Raw genomic sequence first — 16,563 nt, 5'->3', positions numbered from 1 at the left:
CAAAGTAAATACAAATGGAATGTTGCAAAATTGTGTGCGTTCACAAAAATAGAATGCTGTTGAATACCGTTGAAAGGGCAGCATTTCAAGAAATGCTGCCAATGTTAGACAGCATGAATTGTCTGTGAGAAACTCCAATTTAAATTTGGAAATTGTTAGCCAATTTACAGATTTTATTACAGAATTTTTACAGATTTTCTACAGAATTTTTACAGATTTTTACAGATTTTTTACAGAATTTTTACAGAATTTTACAATTTACAGAATCATGCAGGGTGGCAATTCCCTTATTTCAAGAAATGCTGCCAATGTTAGACAGCATGAATTGTCTGTGAGAAACTCCAATTTAAATTTGGAAATTGTTAGCCAATTTACAGATTTTATTACAGAATTTTTACAGATTTTTACAGATTTTTTACAGAATTTTTACAGAATTTTACAATTTACAGAATCATGCAGGGTGGCAATTCCCTTATTTCAAGAAATGCTGCCAATGTTAGACAGCATGAATTGTCTGTGAGAAACTCCAATTTAAATTTGGAAATTGTTAGCCAATTTACAGATTTTATTACAGAATTTTTACAGATTTTCTACAGAATTTTTACAGATTTTTACAGATTTTTTACAGAATTTTTACAGAATTTTACAATTTACAGAATCATGCAGGGTGGCAATTCCCTTATTTCAAGAAATGCTGCCAATGTTAGACAGCATGAATTGTCTGTGAGAAACTCCAATTTAAATTTGGAAATTGTTAGCCAATTTACAGATTTTTTTACAGAATTTTTACAGATTTTCTACAGAATTTTTACAGATTTTTACAGAATTTTTACAGAATTTTACAATTTACAGAATCATGCAGGGTGGCAATTCCCTTATTTCAAGAAATGCTGCCAATGTTAGACAGCATGAATTGTCTGTGAGAAACTCCAATTTAAATTTGGAAATTGTTAGCCAATTTACAGATTTTTTTACAGAATTTTTACAGATTTTCTACAGAATTTTTACAGATTTTTACAGAATTTTTACAGAATTTTACAATTTACAGAATCATGCAGGGTGGCAATTCCCTTATTTCAAGAAATGCTGCCAATGTTAGACAGCATGAATTGTCTGTGAGAAACTCCAATTTAAATTTGGAAATTGTTAGCCAATTTACAGATTTTTTACAGAATTTTTACAGAATTTTTACAGATTTTTACAGAATTTTTACAGATTTTTACAGTTTTATGCTAATAAGCATAGTCCACATAAAAGTGGAGACCCAATGGGGTCCTTACCAGGAAAATTCACCCTGTTTATGTCGCCATGTGTTGGTGACCGGAACACAGCAAAAACTACAAAAATATTACAGTGGAACCCGCTTAAGTCGACCCCAACTTGCTAAAAAGTGGCCGCTTAAGTCAACATCATTTCAATGAAAAACATTTATTGTAGTATTGTTAACTTCCTTATTGTCTCTAAACAGCGAGATACATGTTTAGGAGAAACACGGGAAGAGCATGCATGAAAACTGTACCGTCTTATATGCAGTAATCCCTCGTTTATCACTGTTAATTGGTTCCAGACGTCCGTGAAGTGGAATATTTTTGCAGTTTGATCATCAAATTCGTATTACCTAATTTATTAGACATAATAAGAGAACATAAGACATATATATATATAAGACATAAACACTCCTTTTGGACTGTTGCATCTAAAGGAGATGCTAAGTCGAGCTTCAAAATGCAAAAAGAAGAAATGTGAGTAAGCCATTGATTGTAAACGAGCATAAAAGTGAAATAGAAAACTTAAAACAGAAATAAAATCTTCAAAATTAGCTGTGCCGTTCTTATTACTCACCTGAAAAATGGCTTGGCGGCGTGCTTGATGCCAGTCTTTCCAGGAGGCTCCAGGTGGTGAAGATGGCTTCCCGGGAGGCACCCGTGGTCTGGAACTGATGTCCGAATCTTGACCCAATTGGATTTAGAAGAGGGGAAGCAGGAAGCATCAAAAAGCATCAAAAAGTGTTGGAAAAGCCAGTCAAGCCTGCGACATCTCGTTTGACGCCCCTGCGCAACATGAAGCGCCACTGTTCCATTGAAGGATCATGATGTGTCGTGTGGAAAAAACATCTCAGGTGGGATCTCCTTGTCATGCCAGTCACGTTGGAAGCCGCCAGGACCGTGAGGGAGAATAAAACGTTCCTCCACCTTTCAATGTCCCATGTTTTGGCGTCTGATGGTTATTGGACTGCACTCGGCATCAGTAACAACCTTCATTTGGGCCGAGGATGGGCGGCCAATGGGATCCTCCGGCTAATGTCGACCACCTTTTGGGTCGACACTTGACTTTTTTATTTTTCGTAACCCTCAGGATGTTTTCCAGAAGTTTGAAATGACTCTTATGCAGCTCCGCAATCCTACGACGTTCAAAGAGAGAAAGCTTTTTTTGCCTTTGCCATCAAGAGATCCTGACAAAGTGAATACCTGACTGAAAATGACATCAATCCACATTTTTGCCAGGATTTTGTCTTTGAAAGGCTGCGCTCTGTGATGAGCAGCCTATTTCACTTTCATGCTTTGCAATAAATTATTTACTAAAAAAAAAAAAACCTTTTTTTTGTCTTTTTTTTTTTTGCATTTTGAAGCTCTACTTAGAACCTCCTCAAAATCCAACAGTACAAAATGACGGTACATTTTTGCAATTTTTCAACTGCTCTTCTGATGAGTTGCGTATTAACTGACGTTAGTTCATTCTTGTTCTTTATTTACTTCCCGTGCTCGATATTATCGCTAATACCGACCACTAGTGGCCAGTATAGAACAGTACACATCATCGAAATGTCTGAATGCATCTTCTCGATGCCATATATTTGTATTTTACTTCGTTTAGCCCTTTTTATACTTGAACAAATATGTAAAATGTGCATATTTTTGGACAAATATTATCAACTTAACCATGAAACAGCGATGAGTTATTAAGTAACATATTTTTGAAAAAACGTGACAAAGTGAAACTACAGAATTCGAAGCCAAGTGGCGAGGTATTACTATATGAAGACGAAATAATTGAAATATAAATATCCACAAGCATAGATAAACAATAGAGGGCCAATTTGCTCCAAAGCTGAGGGTGAGGGTACGCTGGAGCCTATCCCAACTGACTTCGGGCGAGAGGCGGGGTACACCCCGGATTGGTCGGGAGCCAATCGCAGGCCATAATACATAATGTGATTAATTAATCATACAGTATATTAATCTGGCCCCGCTTAAACACGTCCACCCGACCCAGTTTTCCCATCTGGGAGAAAAAAACTCCACATCGAGAAGCAGAACCTTCGCCCCGAGAGTCATTAGTCACCGAGACGTTTGCTCTTGGTCGGCAAAGTAAATACAAATGGAATGTTGCAAAATTGTGTGCGTTCACAAAAATAGAATGCTGTTGAATACCGTTGAAAAGAATTTCAAGAAATGCTGCCAATGTTAGACAGCATGAATTGTCTGTGAGAAACTCCAATTTAAATTTGGAAATTGTTAGCCAATTTACAGATTTTTTTACAGAATTTTTACAGATTTTCTACAGATTTTCTACAGATTTTTTTACAGATTTTTACAGAATTTTTACAGATTTTTTTACAGATTTTTTACAGATTTTTTTCAGAATTTTACAATTTACAGAATCATGCAGGGTGGCAATTCCCTTATTTCAAGAAATGCTGCCAATGTTAGACAGCATGAATTGTCTGTGAGAAACTCCAATTTAAATTTGGAAATTGTTAGCCAATTTACAGATTTTTTACAGAATTTTTACAGATTTTCTACAGAATTTTTACAGATTTTTTTTACAGATTTTTTTTACAGATTTTTTACAGAATTTTACAATTTACAGAATCATGCAGGGTGGCAATTCCCTTATTTCAAGAAATGCTGCCAATGTTAGACAGCATGAATTGTCTGTGAGAAACTCCAATTTAAATTTGGAAATTGTTAGCCAATTTACAGATTTTTTACAGAATTTTTACAGAATTTTTACAGATTTTTTTTTACAGATTTTTTACAGAATTTTACAATTTACAGAATCATGCAGGGTGGCAATTCCCTTATTTCAAGAAATGCTGCCAATGTTAGACAGCATGAATTGTCTGTGAGAAACTCCAATTTAAATTTGGAAATTGTTAGCCAATTTACAGAATTTTTACAGAATTTTTTTTACAGATTTTTTACAGAATTTTAGCAGATTTTTTTACAATTTTTTTACAAATTTTTTTACAGAATTTTTACAGAATTTTACAATTTACAGAATCATGCAGGGTGGCAATTCCCTTATTTCAAGAAATGCTGCCAATGTTAGACAGCATGAATTGTCTGTGAGAAACTCCAATTTAAATTTGGAAATTGTTAGCCAATTTACAGATTTTTTACAGATTTTTTACAGAATTTTTACATATTTTTTACAGAATTTTTGCAGAATTTAACAGATTTTTTTACAGATTTTTGACAGATTTTTTACAGAATTTTACAATTTACAGAATCATGCAGGGTGGCAATTCCCTTATTTCAAGAAATGCTGCCAATGTTAGACAGCATGAATTATCTGTGAGAAACTATTTAAATTTGGAAATTGTTAGCCAATTTACAGATTTTTTTACAGCTTTTTAACAGATTTTTTACAGAATTTTTACAGAATTTTTACAGAATTTTTACAGAATTTTAACAGATTTTTTTACAGTATTTTACAATTTACAGAATCATGCAGGGTGGCAATTCCCTTATCACAGTCGGGTGCGGAACCACTTAACCGCCATAAACGAGGGATTACTGTATTAGAAATTTCGTCTGTATTCACAAATCTGAGATGGGATGGACTGTCGTTTTCTCGTCCAATTGCGTGTCTAGAATGTGCCACTGGCCAATAAAAACAAACCCCCAAGGTGTCACTTTAGCAGGATAATTCTCTTGAAGTTGTGGATTCGAATCAGACATGTACGACCTTAGGGGAATTCCACTCTATCTTCACTGACTTCACTTCCTCTTTAGCCCCCCCTCCCAGTTGTTTTCCAGACGGAGTACCGAATACAAACCGGGGGAGCGCGACTACAGCCTTTTACCTGCGCCCATCCATGTTGGTGAGCGGACGCCCGATGAAAAAGAAACCGTGTCACGGTCGTACGTTAGAATGACCGTTCATCCAAACTCCTTTTGTGTCCCTGCAGGGAAGTACTTGAGGCTGAAGAGGATCCATTTCCAGTTACCCTATGACGTCATGTGGCTTTGGCAGCACAGCCAGGTAAACGCAACTGCGAGCGACGTCACATTAGGACATTGAAGTCGTGAGCTGAGGAACGTGGAGGAAGAAGGTGGCTATACTCGTGGGCGTTCCTGGTCCGCATGCTGAGAATCAATCACTCTAATGCTGCTGAAAGCCCGGCCTAATTTATTTATCGTTTGTTCTTCCCTGGGTTATTTGCTGACACGGCATTTCAGCGCACCGACAGCATCTCTCGGCAGTCACGCACTTCCCGAGAAGATGTTGTTTGCCGTTTTATGTTATTTTAATGCAGCGTCTTCGCATCAGCTAATCTTTCTCAATGGATTGAAGGGAGTGTGTTATTACTTTTCTTATTCTTGGCATTGATCCTTACCAAAAAATATTGGGATTTTTCTGGGATTTTCTAGATCTCAGCATTCACAACCGATTGTCGAGATTGGGGTTTCTCATCATTTACCTCGGTTTGTGTTCACAATAGCTTGAAAAGCTTTGAATGGATTCCGATGAAATCTTCAGGAATTGTCGAAAAATGGGATATGGAAGAACCGATTAAGTTTTGGCCGTGATTCTGGAATTTTGAGGCATTGAAGGGAGCATAGGATAGGAGCATTTTAACCATATGGGCATACGATAACGCCACAATAAATGGTCAAGAGCACATACAGGAAGTTTCCAACATGGTCTACAAAATATCAAAAACTGATCCAGATCATCATTCCGGATACTCTGAGCCAGAATATGAAAGAAATTGTCATCATAGGAGGACGTGAAATGAAGCTATAAACGTACAAACGCCATTCTACGTCGCCATCTTTAAACGCTATGGCGCTACATCCAGACGAAACGACGACGATATCATATCATATTCCTGTCATTTCTCCGCAGCTCCAAAGGCAACCGGCCTTCCCGCTGAAGAGGAAGCGGCGATACTGTAAGTCATTCGGTTCTGCAGCGGAACCCGCTTTTGTCGACGATGTCGACCAACTCATCACGTCCCGGTCCTTCTTACTAAAAAGTACTACCTCTTACGTCTACGTCAACATACGTACATGGGCAACCGCTTTTGTCGATATCAAATAAGAGCGCCAAAGAGTCATTTCTACGGAAACTGGATCCATTGATGTCGAAGTGTGTTGTAGTTCGGAATGTAGTTCGGTCATTCAAGTCTGGGTAGCTCATTTTTTTGCGGGCTAAATCTGTGGGTCAGTTCAGAACATCAGAATGAAAAACTTGGAGACTTGGAAACTAAACAACCCGGTTGCAGATTTAAGAGATTCTAAAATTGACCCCCCCCCCCAAAAAAAAAAAAATTGTAAAATTTGAATTTATTGCCACATAAGGACACACAAAAGTACCAAAAATTGAGTAGTATCGATGAGTATCGATTCCCAGTTGGTAGCAGGTATCGGTTGACATGTAAACAGTACCCATCCCGACTTGTAGTATTTTAACTTCATCGTTTCTGCTCATGTTACAGTAAACCTCGGATATATCGGACTCGGATATATCGGAAATTCGCTCACAACGGACCAATTTTTCTGTAATGCATTTCCAATAAAAATTCATTGCATATATCGTTATTTTTTATAACGGATTTCGCCTATTTCGGACAAAATCTCCAGTCCCGTTCCAATGCATTTCCATGAAATTTCCCTCGCATATATCGGATGGCCACATCGTGGCGCTCCGATTCACGGAATGGTGACAGGCCGCTATACGACGTCATTTGCAGCGTTTGCAGCGTTGCCTGCGCGTCCAGGTACATTGGAAACATAGTCAAGGAAGTGCCTTTTTATAACGGATAAAATCCCATTTACGCATATACCGGATATAAATCCCATATATGCGTAAAACGGACATTTTCCGCTATACGCATATAACGGATTTCGCTTATATCGGACAAAACCAGTGGGAACAATTGAATCTGATATATCCCAGGTTTACTGTATATGCAAATATACACAAGGGGGAGGCGACAAACTTCCATAATTTGAATTAAAATTTCACCCGATCTCCTCACGTCTCCGGCCAAAGCCACAAACACGAGCGACGGCTAATTTCGCTTTCAGTGATGTCGACAAGCGCTTAGGTCGCATCGACATAAACGGGTTCCGCTGTACGGTTTTCCAAATGGATGTCCTGGTGTCGGATATAACGGCTCGTCTCTTTGTTGACAGGTCGCATGAAGGAAAGGACGTTAGCGTCTGAGCACGCAGCGGTAAGACTGACTAGCATTTATGCTTTTAGTGGAAAAAAGTGAAGCTAATGGCTCCTCCGTCCACAGGAGGAGACCTCCAGCGACCTGGCCAGCCTCTTCCCTCACCTCGACATGGAGCCTCTGAGCGGCAGTGAGCGGTACGGGACTCAAACAGCGGCACTGATCCGAGCCGGATCTGCTACTCGCACTCAATGGCCGCCGCTATCTTTGCTTTCCCATCCCGATGTGGGTCAGGAGCTTTGTGGTGACACGTCGCGTGTTCCTGGTGAGGAACTGGGAGCTGGTGAGAGAGCGACAGATCCGGCTGAGGATGGAGCGGAGGCCGGAGGGGAGCGGCGAGGCGGAGGAGAGCGACTGGCGACTCGGTTGCGGGGACGGCGCCGGCGGAGACGATAGCCACATCAAGTCAGGTCCATGAAGCAAGTGTGTGTGTTAGTTTTTGTTTCTGTAGGTGTCACACGCTCCGTACGCGCTCCTGTCTAAATACGGAATGGAACCTCCAACGTCGAACATCCTGTTCCCTTAGGAAGTACAGATCTTTCCAGAAATCATCTGCGGAAAAGCAAGGGGGGGAGGGGCTTGCGTACACACGGTGCAACGATGGAACCTCGTGAGAAGCAATGCAAAACAATCTAGTAGAAATTAGGAAGGGGAAAAGATGCTACGTTATGCTGCCTAGGCTAGCTACTAGCCAGCTAGCTAGCACACTTTCTCAGAATGCATCCAGCTAGCACCAAAAGCTACCGCTACATATCGGAGCCACTGCTGTGTTTTTGTTTTTCGGACTGGTAAACGTAACGTTGTCATGAACGTACCTATACCTTTTTTTTATCTGTTTTTATATCTTTAGAATGCTTTGATTAATTTTCAGTCCAAAAAAGGCAGAAAAAATGACTTCAAATGCTTTAATTAAAAAAATAAATTTAATAAAAAAAATTAAATATAAATAAAAGCGACCTATTTGGGTAATATTTCAAATAAATGAGTTTTTTAAATGGAAAAATAGCACTAAAAATGAAATAATTCCAACCACTGCTGTGTTTTTGTTTTTCGGACTGGTATACGTAACGTTGTCATGAACGTACCTATACCTTTTTTTTTATCTGTTTTTATATCTTTAGAACGCACAGAAAAGAGAACGACATTTGTGTTCATTCGGGGTGTAACGGTATTCCAAAGTGGAATTTTGGCTCGGTTTAGGTTCTTGACATGCTTAGTTTGATTAATTTTCAGTCTAAAAAAGGCAGAAAAAATGACTTCAAATGCTTTAATTAAAAAAAAAAAACAATTTACCTTATTAAATATAAATAGAAGCGACCTATTTGGGTAATATTTCAAATAAATGAGTTTTTTAAATGGAAAAATATCACTAAAAATCAAAGAATTCCAACCATTGCTGTGTTTTTGTTTTTTTTCGGACTGGTAAACGTAATGTTGTCATGAACGTACCTATACCTTTTTTTTTTTATCTGTTTTTATATCTTTAGAACGCACAGAAAAGAGAACGACATTTGTGTTCATTAAGGGTGTAACGGTATTCCAAAGTGGAATTTTGGCTCGGTTTAGGTTCTTGACATGCTTAGTTTAATTAATTTATTTAATTTGATTAATTTTCAGTCTAAAAAAGGCAGAAAAAATGACTTCAAATGCTTTAATTAAAAAAATATATATATTTTTTAACTTTATAATATAAATAAAAGCGACCCATTTGGGTAATACAGTAAACCTCGGATATATCGGACTCGGATATATCGGAAATTCGCTCACAACGGACAGATAAAAAAGAAGCGATTTTTCTGTAATGCATTTCCAATAAAAATTCATTGCATATATCGGATTTTTTTATAACGGATTTCGCCTATTTCGGACAAAATCTCCAGTCCCGTTCCAATGCATTTCCATGAAATTTCCCTCGCATATATCGAATGGCCGCATCGTGGCGCTCCGATTCGCCGAATCGTGACAGGCCGCTATACGACGTCATTTGCAGCGTTTGCAGCGTTGCCTGCGCGTCCAGGTACATTTGAAACATAGTCAAGGAAGTGCCTTTTTATAACGGATAAAATCCCATTTACGCATATACCGGATATAAATCCCATATATGCGTAAAACGGACATTTTCCGCTATACGCATATAACGGATTTCGCTTATATCGGACAAAACCAGTGGGAACAATTGAAACCGATATATCCGAGGTTTACTGTATTTCAAATAAATTAGTTTTTTAAATAGAAAAATAGCACAAAAAATGAAAGAATTTCAACCATTTGTCCGAAGTGAAGTAGCGGGCATATGTGACAGCATTGCGATGGTATTTCATCGCCAGGTTCAAGAACATTAAATATTCCGTTAATGCAGAAATCATATACTCCATCTTTGGATTTCCTCATCAACCTCCTATGTTGACATAGAAACGCAAAAACCTCAAAAAAGAAACACAAAAGTATTGTCCAGGTTCCAAATATATGGTATTTCGGGTGTTCGAATTTGGAGGTTCCGCTGTACTTATATATATTTACTTTACTTATATATATATGAACCCGCCAAAGTAAAGTTAGTTAGCTAGTGATTGGGTCGGCCGTAGGATCGTCGTGACCATCCCAGTGGACGTGGGTGTCCTGTGTCTTCCCCTTGAGGAGCATGTTTTGCATGTTCCCTCGCTCGCGGGCCACCATCCATGGCTGCCTCTCTGCTCCGCCCTCGTCTCAGCACCAACTTAAGTGCTTTTCCAACCACATCATCTCCGCTTCCACCGTCTCCGTCATCCCACTCTTTGCCGTCTGAACGCCAAGCAGGCATCAGTTTTCTCCATCTCTGCACCAAGAGTCTCCCTGACTGATTGCAAATCAGGCAGGGGATAAGGACTCTATGGACACAACATTAGGTACAGGCGGTATTTAATGTGTACCTATTATTGTGACCAGCGAGCCTTCTGTCGTGATTTCCTTCCCTTGTCGACGGCTCCCACTAAAGTACCGTACCTTAACTTCTCCGCTCCTATCAGACGTAGCGGTGGGGGTGGTGGAGGTGACCGTTTCCACCAGCGGTGACCCCCGGCACCACGAGAGCCCCGACACCCCCGGCTCGCTCGCTGTGAGTACACAGACGCATGCATAGCAAATGATTCATTTCATTTCCTTTTTCCCACTTCTTTAACTTGGTCACCTTGCTCATGGGCAGGCCGCCCGGAGCCACAACGCAAAAGACGACGACGGAGAAGAAGAAGAAGAGGAGGAGGATGAGGAGGAGGATGGCGGCGTGGAAGATAAACTGGGAGATGGCAGCAGAGAGCAGAGGAGAAAACGGCTCAACGATTTACTTTTGACCCTTCCGCATTCATAAGCTAACACACACACACACACACACGCACAGGCAAGTACACACAAGAGCACACAACTGGGGTATACACTGCATGTAAAGTACCCCCCCCCAAAAAAAAAAACAAAAAAAACACTGTCTGCATTTGTTTACATTGATAGTGAAACACATATGACATGTAATATGACAGACTCTTTGTTACTTCCATGTTCGATGCCCGTTCCAAATGTTTCAAATTGCACCCCCCCCCTCCCGGGAATGGTCTCACAACAGGCATTATAATCCCGAAAAAAAACACAGTCTACTGTTGCGTAACTGCAACTTCCTGTCTGCCCCTCATGGGTTTATCATTCATTCATTCATTCATTTTCTACCGCTTTTTCCTCACGAGGGTCGCGGGGGGTGCTGGAGCCTATCCCAGCTGTCTTCGGGCGTAAGGCGGGGTACACCCTAGACTGGTTGCCAGCCAATCACAGGGCACATATAGACAAACAACCATTCACACTCACATTCATACCTATGGACAATTTGGAGTGGCTAATTAACCTAGCATGTTTTTGGAATGTGGGAGGAAACCGGAGTACCCGGAGAAAACCCACGCATGCACGGGGAGAACATGCAAACTCCAGCTGTGAGGTCTGTGCGCTAACCCCTAGACCAGGGGTCAGCAACCCACGGCTCCAGAGCCGCATGTGGCTCTTCAGCCTCTTTGTTGTGGCTCCCTTCGCAATGCTCAAGTATTCAACACCTGAACTTGTAGAGGACAGAATAAACATGTTTGTCAACAAATGTAAACATTTAAACATTTATCTTCTGTATTAGCAAGTTCCGATGCTAGCAAGAGTAATTGAAATTACATTTTTTCTCCTCGGAACTACTTTGATACCCCAAAATTCCCTCTAAATCTGGCAGTCAAACAAATCTTTTTCCTCAGGCATCAGGTATATACTTCTGAAAGTTTATAAGATATTGTTTATGAATTATATTATGCAACTCCAGTCTATTTTCCCTTAGTGAGCAATGAGGTAAAATGGCTCTTTTGATAGGAAAGGTTGCTGACCCCTGCCCTAGACCACCGTGCCGCCCCATGGGTTTAACATTTACAGTAAAATGCTAGCATGACTGCTATTCATGTCCCCGATGTTGAGCGTGTTGCCAGTATGTCCCCTTTCTCTGCTTCAGGTGTTCAGGTGTGAGCACCGACAAGGGAAAAAAAAAAAAAAGAGGACCAGGCCCGCCGCCGGGACACACGGGACAAGTGCCGTTTGGACACCGAGGGGGACAAGAAGACGACAAGACGACGACAAGAAGACGGCAGAAAAATGCAAGAAAGACATCATGGCGGGGGCACGCTGTGACCGATGTTGAACCGCGCTTTGAAGGGCATCACACCAAGGATGCAACCATGGCAACACCTCTTTTGTCCAGGCGGCCGGGCATGAAAGAGAGAGCGGATCAAGGAGAAAAAAAAAAAAAAAACAGACCAGCTGAAAATGAATTTGCACTAGTGCCGGAGCACGCTAAAGACACTAAAGAGGACACTATAGAGGACACTAAAGAGGACACTATAGAGGACACTATAGAGGACGCTAAAGAGGACACTAAAGAGGACGCTAAAGACTCGTGTGTGCTCAGAAGAAAAGACTGACCTGAAAGTGGAACATGGCTAACTGGGTCAGAAAGGAAGCTTCCAAAGTCACATTGCACCTTGAGGAAAAAGGGAGGAAGGGCGCCAGCTCTCATTTGGGTTTTCTTCACTTGGGGTTGGGGGGTTGGGGACGGGGGTGTTAGGCATCGCTGCAAAAGAATTTCTAATGAGGTTTTAAAGAAAGACGTTATTTTTCTGTGCTGCCTGCTAAAGAACTCTATGAAGACGAGGAATGTTTATTGTTAGCGCTTCGGTCTTGCTTCCCGAGGGTGAATTGCCGTCACGTGCGCTGACGTTCCCGGCTGGTGAGGCACAGAGAACCGAGAACCGAGACGAGGGGAGAAGAATCCACTTTGGGTTTTCCCCATACTACCGAGACCCCGTGTTTTTATTTTTATAAGCTGAAAAATATTCGTGTTACACAGTGATGTGTAACAGTCTGACGCTTTGTTGTAAAAGTTTAGCGCCTCCTGGTGAGCACGCCCCCCCCCCCCCTTCAGGGTGCCGCCCGTACCACACGTCTACGTACTAAAATAGCGATATAAATTATTCATAAATAATGGTAAAACTTTGAGTAGCGTTACCGAATGACTACAAATGTAATCAAATTAATCACAGTTTCCAATTAATTAATCACGACTAATCACTGGTGGTGAAAAATATATTTTTACTGTATTTTATGAACAAAAAGATAAATGACGGGACATATTTACAATATATTTATATGTTGACAGCTCACATGAACGGAAATTTAACACGAGTGTTTTTAATAGTAGCGCCGTGAAGCGTTGCGTTCAAAGACACCAAGTTGAATTGAGTGTAGTTGCACGTCCGAGCACAGTGTAGTACTTCTGTAGTAAGAGTAGCGTAAGTAAGTACTAACAAATGGCCCGGACATCTTTTCAGTAGCGGCCATTTTACATCATTTCGACTGATCTTTCAAGGCACACACATTATTGTGTTCTATGGCTATATAAACATGGAACCTACCGAAAGAAAAATTTGACTCCCGTCTTTCATCGGAACAAAAACGTTTAGTAATCAGCAGTAGACGATTGGTAAGTTTCAGGGAAATATCAGCTCCCGACTAAAAACGGGAAACGTAGCTTTTTGTGGAAAGAAACATTTCGAACAAATATGTAAACAACTATAACAACATAAACAACACAATAATAAATAATTTACAATTTGGAACTGAACTATATGTCCAGCGTTAAAATTTCCCAACAACGTTTAACCTACACGCTACACTCCTCCACGCTTCCTGTCAGGTGGCATTTTTCCATTCACGTGAACTCTTCTGCCACCTGGTGGCCGTTTTTATAGCTTCAAATTGCTCTTGAGGTGAAATCCATAAGCGGAGGGTTGTCAACACTTATTTTTGTCGTGGTTGGGTCAGGGCGTTTGGGCTTTGTAAAAACCCGTCTCGGGTATTATTGAATGAGCTAATATTTTATTAGTTATAGTTTTTTGTGCCTCACCTGCCCCCACGCCCAGTAGTGAAATGTGTCTTTAGTTCCATCAGATTGCCTTTGAGAATGTTTTATTGACAATCAGAATGTCCCGGGGGCGGTCCAGCAAAGACAGGAAGCAGTTTTGACATAGAAGTGCCATGCTGTTTTGTGTCGATGGAAGCGAAGCAATACGTCCTGCGATAAGGACTGTTCTATTATGATACATATAGTATATGTTTGTCATGTTCCATGAAGGTTGTGTACAGACGCATAGATCGCGGGGGGGCATTTAGGTGATACGCTATTTAGTTTCATGTGAATGTACATAGAAGATAAAGCTCTATACGTAAGATTTCATCTTCCTCTTGTTGTTTTTTTACAACTGACCAATACATTAGATGTCATTAGACTATGATTGTATACTTTCTGCTTTGTAGACAAGCATGTTTTTTATTGGTCAGACAATCAGTGATTATTATTTTTTTTTCTTTGTTTTTAAAGTAGCGTGGCTTTTTTTTATTTTATGAACAACAAGCCAAGAAAGTGCAATTTCTTTCACTGTTTACATATCCCGCATATATTTTTCTTCCCCTTGACTTTTTTAATGCAAGTGATGATGAACTTTCTAGCAGAGGTACAACTAAAAGAAAGAAGAGTTATTTATCTAGATTGCATGACGTGTAACCTTTGCCTGCTGCCTCTCAGTGCGTCTGGAAAAAGTCAATTGCCATAGAAAAGTGAGCTTTTTTTTTTTGCTTCTATATCCGATAATGATAATAAAAACCTTTTATGTCTGAGAACTAAACCACGCTTGGCTGAAGGGTGCTGTCTGGCGGTGTCCGCTTGCATATTGCGCAACGTGTTGTCCTCCATAACGACCCACAATGGAGGACGTGCTAGCATAGCTACCAGCTGGGGGGGGGGGGGGGGGGGGCTGAGGGTGACTCGGGGGAATTTTTATCCTTTGGTTGTCCTAAAAAAAAGAACACGGCGGCTATTAATGGAGCTTCTTGAACAGGGGCGATCAAAGTGCGGCCCGGGGGCCATTTGTGGGCCGCGGCTGTTTATTTTTCATATTTATTCTAACAATATAATTTTACAGCAAAACATGAAATTATGGTCTAGCCGTAATTTGATACATAAAGTCAATAATAATAAAGGCAAAATATGAAGAGCTTTTTCCAGAAACATATTTAGCTTCTTAGCATACCTACTAGCATAGCTACATGAGTTGCTTTACAAAATATCAACACAAGCAAATTTCCGCAAAAGTAGGATTCCTTATTTATAAATTTAATATTTTTATGTTGTGTTTACCACCTTACAAATGCACTTTTTAACACGATTAGAGCTCTAGTACACATGAAACAGCATCCCTATATTCACCTTTACACTTCTATCACCCAATATAGTGGACATAACAAGAGAAAATAAGACATGACGTTAGCACACACGTTAGCAGTGGGAAAAATCTATAAATTTGCAAATGATGCAACGATGTCACCTACCATGCAACTGCAACCCAACACCACATATAGATCGCAGTCCTGTGGGAAAGACTAGTCATTAAATTGCTTCAATGTTAAAAACACCAATGCATGAAATGTTTCAATATCCTTGAATAAATGTACCTTTTATTTGTTGTTTATGATAATCAGCAAAAACCAAAAAGGTATATATTTTTATCAGTAAACTTATTTGTGGACAATTTGACAGCTTGTAAATACATCAGTAAAGGTCATGTGATATTATCAACCAATAAAATGATCTTACTCCCTTTTATGACATACAATTATTTGATCACAAAGTAAATCATGTTAAATAATTCAACTAAAGCAAAAAATACCATTGGCTCTCATGCAAAACACGTGACTTTTAGCCTACCCACAATGCACCCCTGTGTCCAAGAACAACACAACAACATATATAGCTTTAACATCAATAATATAAGAATATGAACCGATTGCTTAAGGATCAATCCGACATTGATATTATCCTTGGTCTCGATACTTGAATCGGCCTGGTCAAACCCCCCCCCCCCCATGCGAAAGGACGTCACAGTGCTAACAAACATGGCGGAGAACGGCGCCCTAACAACGTTTGTGCTTTACAGAGCTTCTTCAGCAACGTGAACTTTTATTAAATCTATCGTATATTAAATGGAGTCGTATTACTTACCAAAATCGTCGTTCAAATGTCACGAAAACGCCGCTGAAAGGGATTTCGAATTCGCTACCGGAAGACTAACCAGCAGCTGCGCATGCGCCTCGGAGAGTTTTACGACAAGAAAGCAGACATCGCCACCTATTGGCCTGGAATGCATATTACATTATTTTATGTCCGGGTGGCAAACTTCCGTTTTACTCAGACATCTGAAGCGAGGCTTTTCAAAATAAAATATTTTTGTTACACTTTTTATACAACTTTTTTTTCTCCTAAGTCTCGTAATATTACAACATTTTTTGTGTTAATTTATGATTTTATTCTTGTAAAATTATGCCTTTTTGTAAATGTACAGCTTTTTTTCTCCCAGAAAAAAAATGCCTGTAACACAAAGTTCTGTCTACTTTATCCTGAAAATCTGAATATTTATTTCCCCCCAGTGTGGCCCTAATGCATCCAACATAATCATTGAATGGACACAGCAGCCATAAAAAATGAGAGTACTAACAGC

The 16,563-nt window shown here is 39.9% G+C and overlaps 1 protein-coding gene across 8 annotated transcripts in view; it reads left to right on the top strand.

The window, feature by feature from the left end:
* The window catches only part of LOC131136529 (histone-lysine N-methyltransferase ASH1L-like), a 29,505-nt gene extending 14,811 nt beyond the window's left edge, over positions 1-14,694 (top strand). For 2 of the 8 annotated variants that reach the window (XM_058083464.1, XM_058083461.1), the window contains exons 6-13: positions 5,019-5,107; positions 5,195-5,268; positions 6,136-6,181; positions 7,428-7,468; positions 7,535-7,605; positions 7,703-7,878; positions 10,474-10,562; positions 10,650-14,694. In XM_058083464.1, the coding sequence (XP_057939447.1) occupies positions 5,019-5,107; positions 5,195-5,268; positions 6,136-6,181; positions 7,428-7,468; positions 7,535-7,605; positions 7,703-7,878; positions 10,474-10,562; positions 10,650-10,811 (748 nt within the window). In that variant the 3' untranslated portion in view covers positions 10,812-14,694. The other 6 variants (XM_058083465.1, XM_058083466.1, XM_058083463.1 and 3 more) reach the window with 5 other exon arrangements.
* The last annotated feature ends 1,869 nt before the right edge of the window (positions 14,695-16,563 follow it).

The sequence above is a fragment of the Doryrhamphus excisus genome, chromosome 10, assembly GCF_030265055.1.
Source record: "Doryrhamphus excisus isolate RoL2022-K1 chromosome 10, RoL_Dexc_1.0, whole genome shotgun sequence".
NCBI lineage: Eukaryota > Metazoa > Chordata > Actinopteri > Syngnathiformes > Syngnathidae > Doryrhamphus > Doryrhamphus excisus.
Note: the sequence above shows the minus strand (reverse complement) of the source record. Positions and strands in the feature narration are given on the sequence as shown.